The sequence below is a fragment of the Chiloscyllium plagiosum genome, chromosome 13, assembly GCF_004010195.1.
Source record: "Chiloscyllium plagiosum isolate BGI_BamShark_2017 chromosome 13, ASM401019v2, whole genome shotgun sequence".
Taxonomy (NCBI): Eukaryota; Metazoa; Chordata; class Chondrichthyes; order Orectolobiformes; family Hemiscylliidae; genus Chiloscyllium; species Chiloscyllium plagiosum.
In genome coordinates this window covers 56,749,173-56,772,116 of record NC_057722.1, presented here as the reverse complement: position 1 = coordinate 56,772,116, position 22,944 = coordinate 56,749,173, and the positions used below count along the sequence as shown (strand labels likewise).

Here is a 22,944-nt window from a genome sequence, read left to right as displayed (position 1 = left end):
ACGGCAAATAGTATGCCATTATGATTTAATGGCTACTGAGAACAAACTGGCTGTGGTCACTTATCGGAAGAGCTTTCCAGCAATACTTGTTTTGCTATGTGAAACATCAAATAGTGTCATAAAATTCTGAAACAGAAATTCCTGACATATTAGGTAAAAGTAAATCAGTAGGTAGAATACTCCTTTCAGAACATCACTGCATATTCCCTTGGGCCTCATTAAATGTGTTTGTGAACCTCCTGATCACGAGGCTGCTGAACTTGTCAAAACATGCTTATTGTTTCTTTAACAGCATGTTAATGCTCCACTGTATAAAGATGGCTCTATAGTATACTCAGGAGGCTTAGACGGCATCAAAAGCTGTTAAGGTACGCTTCATGCACTAATTAAAGCCCAGAATATTGCTGACATTTAACTTCACTATATTACTCATACTGTCAGTCATCCTCATGCTCTGACAGCAAAACTTTCATTGTGGACAAATGTGAAACTTCAAGGATCAAATTTGCAGAAATTCTTAAAAGTGAACTGGCATTGTCACAATTTCAAAAGCCTTAATCATTATCATTTGGCTTCATGATTCTCCAGGAAAATAAAGTCAGTAACTGATTAATCACAGACTACGTTTTACCACAATCTTAAAGAGGACAGGAATGTCAGAAAAGGGAAAAAGAAATCTATATTCTTGAAAAACAATGATGGACCTGAAGATTGAAGACAGGTTTTGAGGCTAAATTTGCAAAGAAAAACATTTCAATTTCTGTTTGACTGATGTTCACAACATATATGGATCTTGTTCCAGAGGGCTCAACATGCATTTATTGTAAGGTGCACCAAAAACATAATTGCTTAAAAAAAAGATGTCCACCAAAAACTCAATGTTTAGAATCCAAGTGGATGATTTGCTACAACTCCTCCTTTGGTCACAAGCTCTTTTGATATTGTCTTCATGTTGCTAATGACCTGCATGCTGGACTCAGACTTCAGTGCATTCAGATTGTTGGTTATACGAGCAAATGCCTGACATAAAGATAGAAAGTTTGTTAAAATGCTGCATACTTTTTCTAAATAGCATTCAAGTAAACCAGAATGTGCACAGTGAATCTCCACATCCGTTGTAACATTGAATCCTTGTACAGATGTACAAGTTATAAATCCCTCCAAGTTTGAAGAATAATATTGAATTCTTTCATGATTGATGGGATAATTTTTGGTACTTTCTTTGAGAAAACATTTTTTAAAGTCACCTGACAAAGGAGCTTGTGATTTCAAATAAACCTGTTGGACTATAACCTGGTGTTGTGTGACTTCTAACCTTTTAAATTGACAGTAGCATAACAAAAGGAATGATAATTAAAATTAATTTTATATTGATTGCATTATCATCTACTTGCTAGTAGTTGAAAGTTTTTCCAAAACTAATAAACTTATAAGTTGACATTGTGGAGTTAGTTGTCTGGCTGATGCTGTTAGACTCCTGCGGAATCCCAGGCTTTCGGAGCACTGCTGTTTCATCAAGCTCCTTCACCTGATGAAGGAGCTGCGCTCCGAAAGCTTGTGATTTCATATAAACCTGTTGGACTATAACCTGGTGTCATGTGACTTCTGACTTTATTGCTTTTCATAATGATTGCTTTCCCTACAATTTCTTACAAGAGTGAATAGATTTCATTATAAATTAACAAAACAAAGGGTTTGCTGTCACCCTTTGCAAAACCTGCTGTAATCAAATGCTGATTGGCCTGAGGATATCCAGCACGTATCTAAACCTCACTAGCCTCATTTCAATGAGCTTCATTTGTGTCTTGAACCTATCTATGACCTTTCCAAATGAAGTTGTGATCATCATTATATAGGGAAATGCAACCACCAAATCACATACACAATGGTCCCAGAAATAAGAAGAATTAGCAACAATATGCTTGAGTAATGCTTATTTGATGCTGATCTCGGAGAACTAAACTGCTCTTCTCTAAAAAGTAGTTTCATGAGATCTTTCAAATTCATCCAAGAGGGTAGGTAGACCCTTCATTTCACACATCATGTGAATGCTGACCACGGAAAGTGCAAAATTGCTTCAGCACTGTTTTAAATATCAGCATATTATGCACTCAAACGTCTGGGGAAAGGTCAAAGCTCATGAGTCTCTTACTCAGAAACAAATAGAATGTTGCAAATCTAACACAAATACAGAATGTTTGAGAAACTCAGCAGATCTGGCAGCATCTGTGGAAAAATAATGTTTCAAGTTCAGTGAGATTCCTCTTCAGAACTCAAGAAGAAAAACTGAAAAAGAGCCATATCAGACCCTAAATAGTCATGCTGTTTTCTTTCTCCACAGATATTGCCAGACACACTGAGTTTCTCCAGTATTCTCTGTGTTCAGAAACAAGGTGTGCTGTCATTGAACCAAGACTGACACCTTCAGGTCACTGTGTGTATACAAAAAGGGTATTTCCAGCAATAATGATAAAGGCTGACAAATAAACTTGCTCCTCTATGCTAACTTCTCCCCACCCCCACCCCCCTCTCATTTATCTCTCCACTGCAGGCACCCTGCCTCTATTCCGATGAAGGGCTTTTCCCGAAACGTCGCTTTTCCTGCTCCTCGGATGCTGCCTGACCTGATGTGCTTTTCCAGCACCACTCTAATCTAGACTGAGGTTTCCAACATCTGCAGTCCTTGCTTTTACCAAATAAACTTGTTGGTTTAATAGAAAAGTAATGCAATTGTTACTTTATAACCAGTAGAACAGCAATCCTAAAATTTAAACTGATCTGCACTCATTTCTAGGGGATGATTCAGGAGGTTGAAGATTGTTATTTCAGATCCTGGTCGGGACATTTCCTATATTTCCTATATATCAGCACAATGTAATAAAACAAAGAACAGCAGATATCTGAAAGGAGGTCTGAAACCAAATCAGAAATTGCTAGCAAAGCTCAACAGGTCTGTCAGTATTTTTGGGGAGAAAGCAGAATTTTGTTTTTAATTCTGGTGACTCTTGATCCACACAATATTCCTTGTATCGATCTGTTCAGTCATCTCTTAACCACATACTTGACTGGAGAACCCCTGATCCATATTCTGCCTTGACCCACAATCACTCTTTGCTGGACGATCATTCTTCTCCCATATAACCCTCAAATGCTTAACATTTAACAATGTACTAACTACATGAGTCATTTTGAATGTTCACAATAGAATTTTAAGCTGCCTGTAACTTCCCTTTAAAGGCTGTTAGTGATGTGCAATATGAGTCTCAACCCACTCAACAAGATGTCAAAGAGTGCCATGTGTATGCTAGCAACTTATTGGTCCCAATCAAATGTTGATCATGAAAGAAAAAAAGGTCATCGGTTACAAGTATAAGTATTTGACACACACTCTTAGCAATTGTGGGCCAGTAAATTTCTCCCCCTTAGTTGCAAACGCTACTAGAAAAAAAGAGCATCAAACATTTGGTAAAACTGAGTTTCCATCAGAGAAAAATTGCACAGGAATCACACCTCAAGGCACCACGTTTCACAGAGGACCTTCTCATGTTGAGCTGATGGAAGCCCTTTGTTGAGAGCACGGGATGCCCTAGATTACAAGAGAAGAATGAATAGATTTCATTATAAATCAACAAAATTATTCTGTCTAAACTATGATATAGATTTAAGGAATTTTAGTTTATCACAGATCTTTACCTAGGAATAAAGGAACAGGATTAGGCAATAAAACATATCAAGTCTGTTGCACCAGAGGAATAAAGTCTTCAACTACTCCATCAAGTGCTCTAATACATCTGAAACAACAGTTGGATAATACTTACAGTCAAAGAAATAGAAGATAACCCTTTACACAAAGTTACAAATTACACAACACCAGGTTATGGTCCAACAGTTTTTATTGGGAAGCACTAGCTGCTTCATCAGGTGGTTGAAGAAGGAGCAGCGCTCCGAAAGCTAGTGCTTCCTAATGTACCTGTTGGACTATTACCTGGTGTTCTGTGATTTTTAACTTTGTCCACTCCAGTCCAACACCAGTCATCACCTTTACATAAAGGTATCATTCTGATGAACCTTTTGTGCAACTATCACACGGCCTTTTGAATAGGTTCTAAACAGAGATTTATAAAACTCTAATAACTGTTATCTCATTCCATTTCAGCCCACATAATTGGTCAATGTTTCAACAGCCTTTTTAATTCTTACTTTTTAAAAAGTTTTTAGTGATTTCTGTATGTGGGGAGAAGGTAGCACAATGGTAATATCACTTGGCAAATAACTATTTTTATTCAATCATGGAATGTGGCTGTCACTAGCTGAACCAACATTTATTGCCCATCTTTAACTACCTGGAGAGCAGTTAAGAGTCAATATGTTGCTATGGGCCTGGAGTCACATGTAGGCCAGTCCAGGTAAGGATAGCCGAGTTCATTCCCCAAAGGGCACTGGTGAATCAGAGGGAATTTTTCCTGACAATCGACATTAGTTTCATGGTCATCACTACACTCTTATTTCCAGATTGTTATTGAATTGAAATTCCACCAAATTCAAACCTAGGTCCCCAGAACATTACCTGGTCTTCTGAAGAAGGGCTCATGCCTGAAACGTCGATTCTCCTGCTCCTTGGATGCTACCTGACCTGCTGAGCTTTTCCAGCAACACATTTTCATCTCCAAATTAATAGTCTAGTGATAACATCTAGGCCATCACCTATCTTAGAGGCCCAGGCTAATGCTTTGGGGTAAATCCCGTCCCAGCAACTAGTGGAATATGAACACAATCAATAAATTTGGAATTTAAAATGAAGCATTAAGTAATGGTGACTATGAAACTGTCATTTATTTGCCATGACCCAGAATACAAGGGTGATAATAGAGGCTGAAACATTCTTTTCATATAGTTGAACAGGAATCTCTCTGCATCTTACTGTTTTGAATTGGTATGTATTGGAATGATACGGAGATTGATTCGGAATCTGTTGAGATCCATTTTGAGCTCATCTTCTGTCTGATGCCCTAGTCAGATTGCATTTGGAATATTGTGAACAGTTTTGGGCCTCTCATCTAAGGAAGGGTGTCCTGGCATTGGAAGGAGTCCAGAGGAGGTTTACAGGAATGATCTCAGGTGTTTGTCATATGAGGAGTGGTTAAGGACTCTGGGTTTGTACTCAATGGAGTTTATAAGTATGACTAGATTAGATTACTTACAGTGAGGAAACCCACACAGACACAGGGAGAATGCGCAAACTCCACACAGTCAGTCACCTGTGGTGGGAATTGAACCCGGGTTTCTGGCGCTGTGAGGCAGCAGTGCTAACCACTGTGCCACCGTGCTGCCCACCGTATGAGGGGGAGGGGATCTGATTGAAACTTACAGCATACTGACAGGCCTGCATAGAGTGGACATGGAGAAGATGTTTCCACTCGTAGGAGAGACTAGCACCCAGGAGCACAGCCTCAGAGGGATAAGCCTTTAGAGCTGAGATGAGAAGGAATTTCTTCAGGCAGAGGGTGGTGACTCTATGGAACTCATTGCCGCAGAGGGCAGTGAAGGTCAAGTCATTAAGTATATTTAAGACAGAAATAGATAGGTTCTTGCTTATTAAGGGGATCAATGGTTAAGGGGGAAAGGCAGGAGAATGTGGTTGAGAAACATATCAGCCATGATCAAATAGTGGAACAGATCTACTGGGCTGAATGGCCTATTTCTGGTCCTATATCTTATGGTCATATGGTCAGCTTGGACTTGCTGCACAGCCCAATTTTTAAATTACCTTCTCGTACTGATTTCCCATATCTGACAGTCAAAACATTCAGAGCTGCAAAATGTTATTTTTAAACTTTTGTTTTATTCACTCTCGGGTTGTGGGTGTCACTGACTCCAAATTTATTGCCCATTCCTACTTGTCCTCAAGAGGTTGGCTAGAAGGTAGGTTACATTTGCCCAGAAGGTAGGCTACTCCCTGCAAGATTTCTAGCCTTCAACCTGCTCTTGTAGCCATTGTACCTTTACCACAAACCCAGTTCAGTTTGTGGTCAATGGTAACCCCCAGGATGTTAATAATGGGGGATTTCAGTGATGGTGATGCTACTGAATATCAAGGGGCAAACATTAGATTCTCCCTTGTTGGACACGGCCATTGCCTGGTACTTGCCACTTGGCAACCCAAACCTGAATATTGTCCAGGTCTTGCTACATTTGGACATGGAATGCTTCAGTGCCTGAGGAGTCCCGAATTGTGTTAAACATTTGATATAGTATTTCTAACCATCCAAGTAGTTAAGGTGGAATCAACAAAGCAAAAGTTTGACTGAAGACTTCCCACAAAACAACTCTGGACATTGCTGAAGAAAAGGCAAGATTTTGACAAAGTAATCAGTACTCTTCTTTCCTACAGTATAAATGCTGTTTTTCTTTTATTTGTCCTGATGAGTGCATGTTGAAAAGCTTCAATAAAATGGTTTTTTTGTCAGTGATACTTAACTTATGTGAAACCAAATAATTATTTGGATTAATAATATAGCATGTTCATTTATACCCTGAATAATTAATGTATTTTACACTAAGGGAGATCATGTTTTATGATGAGTAACATGGACATTATTTGGCAAGTGACGAAATGGTCTATTTAAGTATAAAATCACACAACACCAGGTTATATTCCAACAGGTTTAATTGGAAGCACTAGCTTTCGGAGTGCTGTTCCTTCATCTTCCAATCAAACCTGTTGGACTATAACCTCGCGTTGTGTGATTTTTAACTTTGTACACCCCAATCCAACACCGGCATCTCCAAATCATGACTATTTAAGTATATTTAAGTGCATTATTCTACAACAAAATCAAATTATATTTCAGGAGTTTACCTGGAGATGACCACAGTCATGGCATAAATATCAATTGCTGCATCAGCAACTTTCTTCAATAAAAACTGCTGATCTGAAAAACAAGTTATCAAGAATGCAACCAGTGACAACAATAACTTCAGCATGCAATTTTTTTTTTATTGGTTCATGTGATGTGGGTACCACTGACCAGACAAAAAATTATTGCTATCTCTAATTATCTAGAGGGCAGTTAAGAGGCAACCGTATTGCAGTTTAGGAGATATGGTGCTGGAAAAGCACAGCAGTTCAGGCAGCAGTAAAATCGACGTTTTGGGCAAAAGCCCTTCATCAGGAATACAGGCAGAGTGCCTGAAGGGTGGAGAGATAAATGAGCGGAGGGTGAGGGTGAGGAGAAAGTAGCACAGAGTACAATAGGTGAGTGGAGGAGGGGATGAAGGTGATAAGTCAGGGAGGAGAGTGGAATGAATAGGTGGAAAAGAAGGTAGGCAGGTAGGACAAGTCATGGGGACAGTGCTGAGTTGGGCCACAGGGCAGTGTGGTTGATTGGTGCGGGTGTCCCAGAGATGTTCCCTAAAGCGCTCCAGTGTAGAGGAGACTGCATCGGGAGCACCGGATACAATAAATGATATTGGTGGATGTGCAGGTAAAACTTTGATGGATGTGGAAGGCTCCTTTAGGGCCTTGGATGGAGGTGAGGGAGGAGGTGTGGGCGCAGGTTTTGCAATTCCTGTGGTGGCAGGGGAAGGTGCCAGGACGGGACGGTGGATGGTTGGGGGGGCGTGGACCTGACCAGGTAGTCACGGAGGGAATGGTCTTTGCGGAAGGCGGAAAGGGATGGGGAGGGAAATACATCCCTGGTGGTGGGGTCCGTTTAGAGGTGGCGGAAATGTTGGTGGATGATTTGGTTTATGCGAAGGTTGGGAGGGTAGAAGGTGAGCACCAGGGGCGATCTGTCCTGGTTACGGTTGGAGGGGTGAGGTCTGAGGTCGGAGGTGCAGGATGTGGACGAGATGCGTTGGAGAGCAACTTTAACCACATGGGAAGGGAAATTGTGGTCTCTAAAGAAGGAGGCCATCTGGTATGTTCTGCTATCCCACTCCACCCTCCTCCCTGACCAATCACCTTCATCCCCTCCCCCACTCACCTACTATACTCTATGCTACTTTCTCCCCACCCCCACTCTCCTCTTATTTATCTGTCCACCCTGCAGGCACTCTGCCTGTATTCCTGATGAAGGGCTTTTGCCCGAAACGTCGATTTTACTGCTCCTCGGATGCTGCCTGAACTGCTGTGCCTTTCCAGCACCACTAATCCAAAATCTAGTTTCCAACATCTGCAGTCATTGTTTTTATCTAGTTTAGGAGATGTAACCATAATTGCCCATTTTTTGTTCTCTCATTTGATTTTTTTGGATTGTGAAATTTGACTGAACAACCACATTCACATGCATGGTGACCCTCAGGTTAAACCATCACCAAACTTCTCCCTCTAATGGTCGGGTCAGAATAAAGCAACTTTACAATGTTTACTTTTGGAATGCTTAAATACCTAAGACCCCAATTTTAACTTGAACTATGAATTGTGCATTTGGAGAGCCAAGCGAATGGAAAGGCTTTCTGAAATTCCCAAGATATGGCAACAGAGAATGAAACCTATCTTTAAAAGGTGCATTCTTTCTTTAAGCGTAGGTCCTGAGGTGGTCGACCTCATATTGTACAGTGAAGATGGGTGGGGCTTCCCATTCACTGTTGTGATTGAGCAGATAGTATGATCATTCATATTCACATCTGACCCGGAGGCGAAAATTGTGAGTGCCGAGAGGCCTATTTAGATCTCAGTAGTGAGTGCCGAGAGGCCTATTTAGATCTGTGTATATTTTATTAGTACCTAATCTCATCTCATTTATATCCTTCAATTCTGAGGAAGGGTCACGCGACACGAAACATTAACTCTGATTTCTCTCCACAGACGTTGCCAGACCTGCTGAGCTTTTCCAGCAATTTCTGTTTTTGTTTCTCATTTATAGCATCCACAGTTCTTTTGGTTTTCATTTATATGCAGTTTGCTATTCTCCCACTTCAGGTCTCTCCCTGGACCAGTAGCTCCCAATATCTCAGGGTACACCTCTTGGGTAGCCATCATCTGTGGTCCATGGAGTTTGACATCAGAAATGCACCAGCCTCACCACTGCAACATAGCACATCCCTGATACAGTTAAAAAAAGAATATTCACTTCAACACTGCACTTTGCAGTGACCAACACCTTGCCTTGTACTGTTGCTGCTGGGCCACTTTAGGCACAGGGACAAGCATACCTTCATGGACTGGAGCAGAGTGCACCTTAGGGCTCTTTGTTTCAATCACTTTGTGCCTACTTAAATGCTCACCAGATCTCTGCTCAGCCTTCTGCGCATTGCCACATCATTCAGAACTTACAACTTCACAGTACCCCTGTCTTGTCTTGTCTCTTTGTGCAGACGCAAAGCCAGGTAGCTTGTCATGCTTGTCAGCAATGATCAGTCAAAGGAGTAGACATGTTGTTGTATGCCATAGGCATGATGGAAGGGAAAGCTACTCTTCAGACAGGGTTAGAACATCATATAGTGCTAAGAATGGATGAAAAGTGATCAACTATTTACAAATATGATAATTTACTTACAATGAAGTTTAACACGTGCTAGATACATGCTCAAAATGTTGACTTTTTTCTTTGCATCCTACTACATCTAGGTGTGGCCTTGTGCTTTTGCAGCTGGAATGCCTATACTGCAACCTCCCTATAGTCCAGCTTTGTGCTCTTGGAGTTTTGGAGCAGCGAGCGATCTGCGGGGTTGCGTAGCTGAAGGGCTTCAATATGCTGAGAGTGACCAACCCAGGTGCAGATTTACCCTCTTTGGGTTAAACTCCCATCAGATGTTGGATTGTAGGCAACGTGAAGGTGGAGTGGCCGGGTACTTTGGAGGAAGTCTTCCTGAGAGAAGACTTCTAGAGATCCTGTAAGTGGTTCCTTCTTTGACCGGGTTCACCACTGATTTTCTGATGGAGAAGAGGCATCCAGAGTGAGATCAAGGTCCCTCATCACCCTGTCAGCTTGCTGATGGTGCTGAGCATGATTGGGTGCAGTGATGGAGTGCCAGTCTGTGCAAACATCCAGCTGTTATTGAGTGTGCTGAACCTGGTCTCCTGTTCATGGAGACAACCAGGCAGCACAGCACAGAAGGCACTGATGGACTCCTCCAACTTTAGAGTGCTTGCTGAGTTGTTCTGATAAACCTGCCTGCTGTCCCTTAATCTTCTTATGCAGTTAAGTTACGAATGGCTGACATGAGGTCCTCTCCTGCCTGGGGATAGGCAGGTGAGTAGTCTCTAGCAGTTCTCTGAGCGCCAGTGACCTGGGATATTTCTTTTCTGGCCTTCTGCAGACACATGTCAGTGATAGACTCACCAGAAATGTGCTCCCAAGTCTAAATCTAGGTGACATGGCCACTGAGGTTTCAGTAACTGAGCTGGTGGAGGGTGCAGGTATCAGCCTTGCTGATGATTCCTCTCAGGGATCTGTAGCTTGTCCTCCCATGAAGAGGGATTGCACTCTTCATGGCACACAGCATGTATGGCAGATGAACTCAGGGCAAGGTTGGGAACATGGGACCAGGGTATCATAGTTATTACAGAAACATGGCCCATGGATGGACAGGACTAGTAGCTTCATGTTCCTGGATATAAATGGTATAGGAAGAATAGAAAGGTGGGGTAAGAGAGGAGGGGGCATGGTGTTTTTGGTTAAGGAAAACATTACAGTTTTACTTCGTAAAGATATTCCTGAGAGAAAGTTCAGTGATGTTATATGGGTGGAACCATGAAATAAGAAAGGGATGACCACCTTATTGGGATTGTATGAAATCCCCCGAATAGTCGGTGGGAACTGAGAAGCAAATATGTAAGGAGATTTCAGATATCTGTAAGAATAATAGAGTTGTAATGGTAGGGGATTTTAATTTTCCAAACCTAGATTTGGAATGTCATAATGGAGGTGTAGTGGACAGCAAAGAATGGGATATTGATCAGATGGGCCAATAGGCTGATGAGTGGCAGATGGAGTTTAATTTAGATAAAATGTGAGGTACTCCATTTTGGAATACCAATCAAAGCAGGACTTAGACACATAATAGTAAGGTCCTACAGAGTGTTGCTGAACAAAGAGATCTTGGAGTGCACGTTCACAGTTCTTTGAAAGTGGAGTCACAGGTAGATAGGATAGTGAAGAAGGTGTTTGGTATGCTTTCCTTCATTGGTCAGACCATTGAGTTTAGGCATTGACAGGTCATGTTACAAGTGTACAGACATTAGTTAGGCCACGTTTGGAATATTGTGTGCGATTCTGGTCTCCTTCCTATTAGAAGGATGTTGTGAAACTTGAAAGGCTTCAGATAAGATTTACAAGGATGTTGCCAGGGTTAGAGGGTTTGAGCTATAGGGAGAGGCGGAATATGCTGGGGCTGTTTTCCCTGGAGCGTCAGAGGCTGAGGGGGTGGGGGGGAGAATCTTATGAAGGTTTATGAAATCATGAAGGGCATGGACAGGATAAATAGGCAAGGTTTTTTTCCTGGGGTGGGGGAGTCCAGAACTAGAGTGCATAGGTTTAGGATGAGAGGCGAAAGATATAAAGGGGACCTAAGGGGCAAATGTTTCATGCAGAGGGTGGTGAGTATATGGAATGAGCTGCCAGATGAAGTGCTGGAGGCTGGCACAATTACAGCATTTTAAAGGCATCTGGATGGGTATATGAATAGGAAGGGTTTAGATGGATAAGGGCCAAGTGCTGGCAAATGAGGCCAGATTAGGTTAGGATATCTGGTTGGTATGAACGAGTTGGACCAATGGGTCTGTTTCTGCGCTGTACCATCTCCATGACTCTTGTTAATGGCTTAGATGGAGAGGACTTTGTTAGAATGTGTGCAATAAAAACTTCTTATTCAACAGGTGGTTGTACATATTTAAGAAGGAACAAAACTTGACCTTCTCTTAGGAAATAAGGGAGGGCAAGTGATGGAGCACTTTGGGGCAAGTGATCATAATTCTATAAGTATTAAAATAGTTATGGAAAAGTATAGACCTGATCCAAAAGTTAAAGTTCTAAATTGGACTAAGGCCAATTTTGATAGTATTAGACAGGAACTTTCAAAAGTTGATTGGGGAATGCTGTTTGCAGGTAAAGGGACAGTTGGAAAGTGAGAGGTGTTTAAAAATGAGACACTATGTTCCTGTTTTGTGAACAGTAAGGCTGGCGGGTGTAGGGAATGCTGGATGACTTGGGAAATTGAGGCTGCGGTCAAGAAAATATAAGTCAGGGAATGACAACTTGGAGAATAATAATGACAGTAGAAGTATACTTAAGGGGGAAATCTGGAAGGAATAAAGGGGACATGAGATAGCTTTTGCAAATAGGGTTAAGGAGAATCCAAAGAGATTTTACAAATACATTGAGGGCAAAAAACTAATAGAGGGAGAGTAGGGCCCAAGAAAGAGCAATAAGGCTAACTATATGTGGAACTGCAGGAGTTGGGTGAGATCACTATTTACTGTTGAGGACATGAAAAGTAGGGAACCTGGGGAAATAAATGATGATATCTTGAAAAGTGTCCATTGTAAAGAAGAGGTGATGCTGGAGGTCTTAAAACACATAAAGGTAGATAAATCTCCGGCACCTGATCAGGTATTGCCCAGAATTCTGTAGAAGCCGAGGAAGAGGTTGCTGGATCTCTTGCTGAGATATTTGTATCTTTGACAGCCATGGGTGAGGTGCCAGAAGCCTGGAGGTTGTCTAATGTGTTGCCATTATTTAAGAAAAGTTGTAAGAAAAAGTCAGGAAACTACAGACCGGTGGGCCGGACGTTAATGGTGGCTAAGTTGTTTGAGGGGATTCTGAGGGATAGGATTTACATGTGTTTGGAAAGACAAGGACAGATTAGGGAATTGTGCATGGGAAATCAGGTCTCACTAACTTGATTAAGTCCTTTTACGAGGTGAAAAGAAGATTGATAAAGGCAGAGTGGTAGACATCAATATGGACTTCATCAAAGTGCTCATCACATGCAAGATTGGTTAGCAAAGTTAGACCACCTGGAATACAGGTGGAGCTAGCCAATTGGGTGCAAAATTGGCTTTAATGTAGGGGACACTGGGTGGTGGTAGAGGGATGTTTCTCAGAGTGGAGGCCTGTGACCAGTGGTGTGCTGCATGGATTGGTGCTGGTTGCGTTTGGCACACTTGCCTTCATTCGTCAGTGAATTGAGTATAGGAGTTGGGAGGGCATGGTGTGACTGTCCAGGACATTAATCAGACTGCTTTTGGAATACTGCATTCAGTTCTGGCCTCCATGCTATAGGAAAGATGTTTACAAACTTGCAAGGGTTCAGAAATGATCTAGAAAGGTGTTGCCAGGCTTGGAGAGTTTGAGCTCAAGAGAGATCCTGAATAAGTTTGGGCTTTTTTTTCCTGGATTGGAGGTTGAGCGGGGACCTTATAGAGGCTCATAAAATCATGAGGAGCATGGACAGGATAAACAGCCAAGGTCTTTTTCCCAGGGTAGGGGAATCCAAAAGTAAAGAGTGCTTGGGTAAAGGTGAGAGGAGAAAGATTTAAAAGAAACCCGAGGGGTAACTTTCTCATGCGCAGTCTTTTGTGTGTATGAACTGGGCTGCCAGATGAGGTGGTGGAGATTTAAAAGGGATCTAGATGAATAGGAAGTGTTTAGAGGGAAATGCTGTTTGCAGGCAAAGGGACAGTTAGAAAGCGAGAGGCCTTTAAAAGTGAGACAATATATTCCTGATATTGTGAACAGTAAGGCTGTCGGGTGCAGGGATTGATGGATATTTGGACCCCTTGCTGAGATAGTTGTATCCCCAACAGCCATGGGTGAGGTGCTGGAAGCCTGATGATTGGCTAATATGGTGCCATTATTTAAGAAAAGTTGTAAAGAAAAGCCAGGGAACTATAGACCAGTGGGCCTGACATTAGCGGTGGGTAAGTTGTTGAAGGGAATTCTGATAAACAGGATTTACATGCATTTGGAAAGGCAAGGACTGAGTAGGGATAGGCAACATGGCTTTGGGCATGAGAAATCATGTCTCACTAACTTGATTAAGTTCTTATAAGAGGGCTCTGGGTCAAATGACTAATGGGACTGGATAGTGTAGGATTTCTGGTCAGTGTGGATGAGTTGGACCAAAGGGTCTCCTTCCATGCTGTACAGCTCTATGACTCTATGTGGATGACACTGGTCTCTGCAGGAGACAAGAAGGAAAATGAGTTGTGAAATAGTATGAGAGGTTTGGGCATTGTAAGAATGTATGGCAGATGAGCACAACACTTGATGATGAATCTTATTTGTTTGCTTGCACATGGAGGTTTTGGCATCATCACATCAACAGTCAGAATGAAGATTCTGTCTTCATTGGAGGGTGAATACACAAATGTGAGTTGCACCACCATCTATCTTGGCTCTCTCTGCTCTTTTATGCGATGTTTTCACCTGGAATGAGACAAAGAGAAGAATTGAGAGAGATGGCAGTGGTTGGCCCAGCAGTGAGCTCAGGTGGAGGAACGGCAGTTATGTGTCCAGAGTTAGTCGGGTGGGAGCTTTGGATGCATGTGAGTGGGTGTAAGAAAACATTGCATGCAATAATGAGAGTGCTAGACCATGACCCTTGGTGAGAAATGAGTACAGTGGTAGAGATAGAGTATTAGCTAGTAGAGAGAAGATGCTGGCACATACTCTCATCAAATGCATAAGGTTAGTAACCTTGTTCAATAATTAGTGAGTGTTCCTCCAGTTCATTGACACTGCAGTGACTCTGGTAGCATCTGCAGATACCATGGTGCCAATGCCTTTTCTGACAGTTTGGAGAAAAGAGGATGACATTCTTCTTCATCACCTCTATCCACCAGAACCTCCAGGTGCCTGTCAGTAAAGTGAGGCTCCAACGTGCCACTATTGGCTATCTCTAAGGCAGTTTTTCCCGTACTGCAACTGTACACATAATTCTTGGTTGGTAGCTGTTAACCTGATGCACGGCAGGGAAATAAACATGGCTCCAGCATTGGGTATCCTGGAAGGCAGCACGGTGGCACAGTGGTTAGCACTGCTGCCTCACAGCGCCAGAGACCTGGGTTCAATTCCCGACTCAGGCGACTGACTGTGTGGAGTTTGCACATTATCCCCCTGTCTGTGTGGGTTTCCTCGGGTGCTCCAGTTTCCTCCCACAGTCCAAAAGATGTGCAGGTCAGGTGAATTGGCCATGCTAAATTGCCCGTAGTGTTAGGTAAAAAGGGGTAAATGTCGGGGTACGGGTGGGTTGTGCTTCGGCGGGTCGGTGTGGACTTGTTGGGCCGAAGGGCCTGTTTCCACACTGTAAGTAATCTAATCTAAGTCTCCAGTAGTGATGGGTACTTCCATTGCTGGAAAATGCAAGTTGCATCATGGAGGTGTGGTATATCCTTAAATGAGGTAAACTGTAAAAATACGTGTTTGCATTTCTCACTGAGAGAAACCCTCCATGAAACTCCATAAACTTGACACTTGGCTGATTATTGATAAAATTCAACTCCATGTATTTTCCAGTAAGGTTGCACAATCATCTACAAAGCAGCATTCCCATCCAGTACATACAATTCCTGTGGATTTACCATAAATCTAGGAACTACAAGGCATAAGTCGGAAAACCTTGATGAAATACAAAGTTAAAAATCACACAACACCAGGTTATAGTCCAACAGGTGTAATTGGAAGCACACTAGCTTTCAGAGCGTCGCTCCTTCATCAGGTGACAGTGGAGGACTCAATCCTAAAACACAGAATTTATAGTAGGATTGAGTCCTCCACTATCACCTGATGAAGGAGTGACGCTCCAAAAGCTAGTGTGCTTCCAATTAAACTGTTGGACAATGGCTTGGTGTTGAAAAATGTGGTGCTGGAAAAACACAAGAGGTCAGGCAGCATCCAAGGAGCAGGAGAATAACCTGGTGTTGTGTGATTTTTAACTTTGTACACCCCAGTCTAACACCGGCATCTCCAAAATTGATGAAATACAGTAGCTGTTTCATGAAGTTAACATTAACTTCAACTTCCCCCAATTGGAAAAGGTGTCATGTAACTAGGGAATCATTTTAAAATCAGAGCACAAATGGTGGATCACAAAATAAATCAAGTTGCGTAAAATTATTTACTTTCTTGTCTCAGACCCACCACCAGGTATCCAATTGCTTTTTAAAAAGAAAATTTCAATCACTTTACCCTCTACTGTTCTGTATGTTAATCACCCTACTGATAAACAATGTATTGCCATCAGTTCTCTCATTTGACCTTATTCATCCTTTGTGGTTTGAAGTAACTTTCCAGATTTACTTTTCCACATGGTTTGCTACCGTTTTTTTAATTTAATAAGTTCAACACAGTCACTTACTTCTGTTTGGAAGCACATATTTTGACAAGGAAGTTTCTAACTATGTGGGAGTGAAGTGAACGAAATGCTTAGAAACGTGTGGCTCAACCACCTCCTACCTCAAAAAGGCTGGATGACTTTACCAAATTAGAAACAGAAAATGCCAGACAGACATTGCAAATGCAGACTGGTCAGCTGAGAGATGTGGAGCTGGATTATCCTTAATGGAGCACAGTAAGAAGCTGCCAGAAATACTAAACGATTTTATCACCCAGCAAGGAGGGTCCTGCTGCTACCAGCCAGGGAATGGAGCAGTGTATCTGTAATAATGATTAACTCACATTGCATCCGCACGTCTGTGAACTATTTTCCACAATAACAAAGCCAATGATACGCTTCATATAGACAATAACCTTGTATTCCATTACATGCTCCATCATAATTTACTTATTTTTGCTTCATCCTTATTTTTTCCTACGTACTTATTATTTCCTTCCTGTATTTCAATAAAAGATCTTCAATGGAGGTTCCAAAGTGCTCAACAGTTTTTGCCACCTGTGAAACATAAAGCCCATTATTAGTTTGAAACCTTTTGAATGGGACAGAACTCAGTCCTGGGAAACACAGCATTCCCACCCTGACAGAGCCAAAATCAGAAAAATCAGGTTAGGTCAGACATAGCACATACTTGTTACAGAAGCAGATTGCTTGACACCATGAAATGTCTATATTATCTGCTTTTTATCATTTCAAATGCTTGAACTCAAATTTTCAACCAGCTTTCATTTGGTGGGGACATATTAAGCATTTGTATCGAATTCCTGTCTGCATGAATTGATTTCCTTATTTCATGCTTACAGTAGTCTGCCCCCGTACCCGAGGGGGATACATTCCCAGACCTAACTGCGGATGGGAGCGAACCCATTCATTTCAATGGGAAATTTACCCTCCCGGCAGCTTTCTGGTCCCTGATTCCGGAATGTTCCCTATAATATGTTCGGGCTGCAGTGAAACCGCGGAAAACAATTCCACAGGTACGGCAGTCGGCCTGTATTTCCAAAAGCTATTTTATATATAGCAGCCGGTTGTTTTTTGAAGAAATGAAAATAAATGTGATATTAATCACTAAGAAAGGTCTGGAGAAGTGACTGAAAGACATAAGCAAGAATGTTTGATCAATAGGTCGGCTAGGACGTTTCTCATTTATAAAATTTCAATGCAGGACATAGAAGGGTTAATTTTGAGAAAGAAAAGCAACCTGTGTCATTAAAATTCATTCTGGTTGCTTTCTGTTTGGCTTTGATGTGTATTTGCTTCATCTGAGGTCAGACTGGATTCTGCTCTCGCACAGTAGGCATCTTTGAATAGGCTATTAGTGAACATTTCATTTCCAATCAATGAGCTTAGAAAAGTGAACAGGGATTCTGCTGCTCTCCCCCAGAATCTGAGACGTACTAGTCTTAGTCAGAATTTTTAACTATAGTCCCACTGAGAATTAAACTGAGTAGCTTTGGCTAGAATGAACTACATGTATCGACATCAGGAACAAATTACATTTATATAGTACCTTTAATGTAACCTAGCAAAGAGTTGCCTAAGGGTATTACTAAATAGTATCTGACACCAAGCTAAATATGGAACTATGAGGACAGGTGACCAGAAACTTTGTTAGAAGAGGTAGATTTTAAGAAGTGTCATAAAAATAGAGAAGGCAGTCAGAAACAGAGAGGTTTTTATATACTGTATTAGAAATGGCACAGTGTTTAAAACTAGAACCTAGTTTTATGGAATGGTTAAATTTAAAAACACAATTAGGACATTCTCTTCTCTCTTTGCATTGTGAAACTATACAGGAAAGTGAAAAAATAAAGAAGTTTCTCAAGTTTGGCCTCACTCTGAAAAGAGTTTCCATTACACCTTCCATTAAATAATGGAATCACAGCAGGAGTAGTGCTGAGGAATTGTTTAACTCCAAAGTTTTTAGTCTATCAGGAGGCCCTGTCACACAATGAATTATCCCAATGGCCAGCATGAAAGGATTTCTGTACAGGCTGCTCCAAGAATTAGTCTGCATAGTGAAATCTCCCCAGTCTTGACAGTCACATGAAGGAATATTGTAGTATTAGAAATCATTACCAAATCACCACTCGCCGCGAGATCAGGATGTGTTTCATTCTTTAATGATAGACCAGAGGACATGCCCAGTTTCCTGTGAAATACAGGTGAGAAAAGAAAACACATCAACATCCAAGAAAAAAAGATAACTACCTCATGCTAAAAGTAACAGGGTAATCCATATCTTTCATTTCCTTACTCCATCATCACTGTCAAGGAAAATTTACCTGTAAGTACAGGTATCCAAAATTCTGAAAACCAAAAAACTCAGAAAATTGAAATTTATTTGTGGTGTGTGGAGCGGCATTTTGGCGTGCAAACAGGTGACCCAACTCCACGCCCCCACAAACCACGTCATTCAGATATGACGTGGCAGCGTGGCCCTGCACTGGTAGGCATCAATTGTGCCTCAGTGCTCATACTACTCACACATGCTTCTGCTATTAGGTAATTCTTTTTGTGAAAATATCATTTATTCCGAAATTCCAAAAAATTCCAAATTCTGTGAAACAACCAGCCCCGAGGATTTTGGATAAAGGACTGTGTACCTGTAATTACTGCAAAAATATAGCTTAGAAAAGACTATTTACATACATCTTTTCTAACTGTATCCAGGAAAAAATAGTTAATTCTTGAGAACTTCTGTCATTTGTTCACAAAATCATTCTGTTTCGTTTACAAGGCAGTTGCACTAAACAGTTGAAAGGAGAAATCAGACAGCAGTCATTATAAACCACAATAGATATCCTCCTGCTTTTATTCCGTCCTCCATTTCTGACATGTCATTTCATCAGAACCTAGTTTATCAGTTGCTTCTAACACAAGTGGAGCTTAAAATCCTCAGTTTTACTAATGTGCAGACACTGGCTAGTAACTGTAGTAACTGAGATATTTCAACTAAAATGCCTTTTGCCAATAAGTTTCAATCTGATGGAAGGTTTAATTCTGTAGCTTGAATTTCCTCATAGGTGTAGGAAGCCAGAAACCCAAAATATGAGTATATAGAGTGGTTCTTTCCAATGACAAACTCAAGCAACAAATTGTAGATTTGGCAAAAATAGTCACATTGTAATCACAAAGGTTACTTATTCCTAAGTGTGGGCTGTTGTACTATTTAAAAACTTCTTGAATTTTAAAAAAACAATAGTTGACAAACCTGTCCTTACAAAATTAATTTATTAACAACAAGCTAATTCAAACAGCTACCCCACAAGCTGCAGGAGAATTGTATAAAAGATCACTACTGCAAAACATCAAACAGCCAGCAAATGGTGACCCCTGCTGAAGAAAATGAGGAACTGACACTGAGTCATGCAGTCACCATACAATGTAAAATGTGAGTGAATGATTACTAATTACATTTTTATACCAATGAGTAGAAATAGATGCACAAACACATACACAGATCCAGCTGCAATTAATGTGAATACATTCTCATTTGAAACTACAGTAGTTGACACTGATATCTATATATCTCATCTTGTATGAAATGAAATGCCTGTCCTTTCTTTTAAGCTAATGGCCTTATGATCACTGAATCTTCCTTAACACTTGAGTCTGCAGGAGATATGAGAGACTAAGTGAAGATAAGGCATCTCATAGAACATAGAACATAGAAAAATACAGCGCAGTACAGGCCCTTTGGCCCTCGATGTTGCGCCGATCCAAGCCCACCTAACCTATACTAGCCCACTATCCTCCATGTGCCTATCCAATGCCCGTTTAAATGCCCATAAAGAGGGAGAGTCCACCACTGCTACTGGCAGGGCATTCCATGAACTCACGACTCGCTGAGTAAAGAATCTACCCCTAACATCTGTCCTATACCTACCACCCCTTAATTTAAAGCTATGCCCCCTCGTAATAGCTGACTCCATACGTGGAAAAAGGTTCTCATGGTTAACCCTATCTAAACCCCTAATCATCTTGTACACCTCTATCAAGTCAGCCCTAAACCTTCTTTTCTCAGCATTTTGAGGTACAGAAAAAAAGTTTGCAGTATGTCAATTTCAAAAGAAATAAAAGGGCAACATTTTTTGAAGCAGAGATGCTGGATGATGAATATTATGAAGGTTGACATACCTACTGTTTGGGAGAAATAAGAAAGATAATTGGAAGAGCATTGAGCAAGGTACTATTATCAAACAGAGAGAAGAGTACTGCAAGAGAGAAGGACAAAGAGAGAGACTGGAGCTAGAGGTGAAAGAAACCAAGTTTACTCTTCTATCATAGTGTGTAAGGAAGGTCCAGGAATAGGTTCTCAGATAGGGAGTGGCAGTACTCAGGTTTTGAGCACATTTAATTGTTGAGCTGAAAGGTAATATTTTGTACATAAAAGTAATGTATGTGAAGGATCTGATACCAGATAATGCACTGGCCATATGTGCAGCTCAAATGTATTTTGCCTCCATGTTAGCTGTTCATATAGCTTTCTTGTTATTGACAAAATACATGACTGGATTTTAAACTTCACTATTATGTGGACAATTGGCAGCATCTGATCAGTTACCTAAAACATACACCATCTAATTTTACCCCATCGAATAACCCGATCATAGCATGAAAAATTAGTTTCAGACAACTAAAGGCAGTTGGGTTCAAAAGTTCAACTTTGCATTTCTTAGTTGGTGTTCTAAACTCTCCTAATTATCAGGTTACTCCAACAGAACTCACAATACCGGTTAGCTCTTTTGAAGATTTGCTCCATTAGTATTCCAGGATTGCTGAACGGATTCTTCATGACCGTCTGCAGTCTTTTAAAGTACTCTCCACTTTTCTGTTACATTAGTATTTAGAAACATTTGAACAAAATCAGTAAAGTACATTCCATTTAGAATTCACTAATGCAGATCAACATTCTGCTCACATTGCTTTCTTACTTGATCAAAGAAGAATACACATTGAAATAAAAATGTGTTACATGTTAAAAAATAACTTCCCATCTTCTTCAGATCTGAGGTTTTGGATCTTCATAAACATTTGTTGAAAATATGTAAAATGGATCGAAGTCTAAGATTTTTGGAAATATTACTTTGTAAAAGGCTGTCAAGAATTGAAAATGTTTGAGCAGTGATGCTTTGCTCTCTAATTCTCCTTCAGCAGGAAATGCAGCTTAGGTTGCCTCAAACTGTTCGCATACTTTCCAAGTAGGTTAAAATTCTTTTTGTAGCTGATAGCACATTTTGAAATCAAGAGCTAATTATATGGTAAATCATTGGCAGCAATCATATTTACCACCCAAAGTATTCCACAATTACTTTCAATGACAACTGGGAGCTCAACTTGTGGAACATCATGTGGATTTGACCCTGTATTCAAGGCACAGTGTATTAAGGCACCAACATATCTTGCTACTACATTAATCACAAAGGACTGAACAGATAAGTGCTAGATTTTCTTTTAATGATTCTGAATAAGGAGATATTTAGCTCATAGACAGCATGTTTGCAGAAAACACAAAACTGGATCACCCTGACTATCAGGGTATAGTATAAAGGATTGTTAATGGCAACTCCCACATTAAGGGAAACATAATACGAGAAACAAATCTACAATGCAGAAGAACAGTCAAGTTTACACCTATGTAATATTCCATTATTTGGTAGGCTTCTGATCTTGGTTCTGCAACCAATGACAATAAAGGATTGTGTTTAGGAAAGAAAATCAAGACCAATATACATCAAGTTACCCTTGCGCACCTTTTTGTGCTGTGTGCAACAATGGCACTGAGAAAACAGGAACTGATGGACAAGAGATCCATGTACATTGTACTAGGTTGATTTTGGAGTCAGCTTCGTCAACTTTGCGGCAGAAATGTACAATCAGAGCCTTGTTTTTATACTTACACTTCCAGCAAAGGAATAAATGAATTAAAATAAGATTTTCGGGTCCAGAGGGAAACAAGTATATTTGGAAGGAATTGTTTCAGAATGTTTTGAGTGATTTTAACATTTTTTCCCCATTGCTATAAACCTCTCTGCATCAACAGGCAGTTGTAAAGCCCTATTTGCTCCCTTTTGTAATGTAGATTTTTAAGAAGTAACTTTTCTAGCCACAACTTCTCTCCCTTCTTACAAATGGAATATGTTTAAAGGCATGTTCAAACACACTTTCTATTTGTATCATATTGAATGAGAAGAGAGAGAAAGTGTGATTGGCAAAGACACTTCATACTGGGGCTGCACAGCAGCTCAGTGGTTAGCACTGCTGCCTCACAGCACTAGGGTCCCAGGTTCAATTCCAGCCTCAGCGACTGTCTGTGTGGAGTTTGTATATTCTCCCTGTGTCTGTGTGGGTTTCCTCCCACAGTCCAAAGAAGTGCAGGTTAGGTGGATTGACAGCGCATCATCCGCCGTCACTTCCGCCACCTCCAAACAGACCCCAGCACCAAGGATATATTTCCCTCCCCTCCCCTATCAGCTTTCCGTAGAGACCACTCCCTCCACGACTCCCTTGTCAGATCCACACCCCCCACCGACCCAACCACCACTCCCGGCACCTTCCCTTGCAACCGCAGGAGGTGCAACACTTGCGCCCACACCCCCCCCC

The 22,944-nt window shown here is 41.1% G+C and overlaps 1 protein-coding gene across 2 annotated transcripts in view; it reads right to left on the bottom strand.

The window, feature by feature from the left end:
* Positions 1-749: 749 nt before the first annotated feature.
* LOC122556076 (very long-chain specific acyl-CoA dehydrogenase, mitochondrial-like) overlaps positions 750-22,944 on the bottom strand; it is a 74,495-nt gene continuing 52,300 nt past the window's right edge. Inside the window, exons 13-18 of one of the 2 annotated variants that reach the window (XM_043702506.1) lie at positions 21,075-21,172; positions 18,418-18,490; positions 16,764-16,836; positions 6,860-6,932; positions 3,511-3,586; positions 750-1,020 (exon numbers count right to left, since the gene is read on the bottom strand). In XM_043702506.1, coding sequence (XP_043558441.1) covers positions 883-1,020; positions 3,511-3,586; positions 6,860-6,932; positions 16,764-16,836; positions 18,418-18,490; positions 21,075-21,172 — 531 coding nt within the window. In that variant the 3' untranslated portion in view covers positions 750-882. Of the gene's footprint in view, positions 1,021-3,510; positions 3,587-6,859; positions 6,933-15,842; positions 16,837-18,417; positions 18,491-21,074; positions 21,173-22,944 lie in introns of those variants that run through there. The other variant, XM_043702505.1, reaches the window with a different exon arrangement.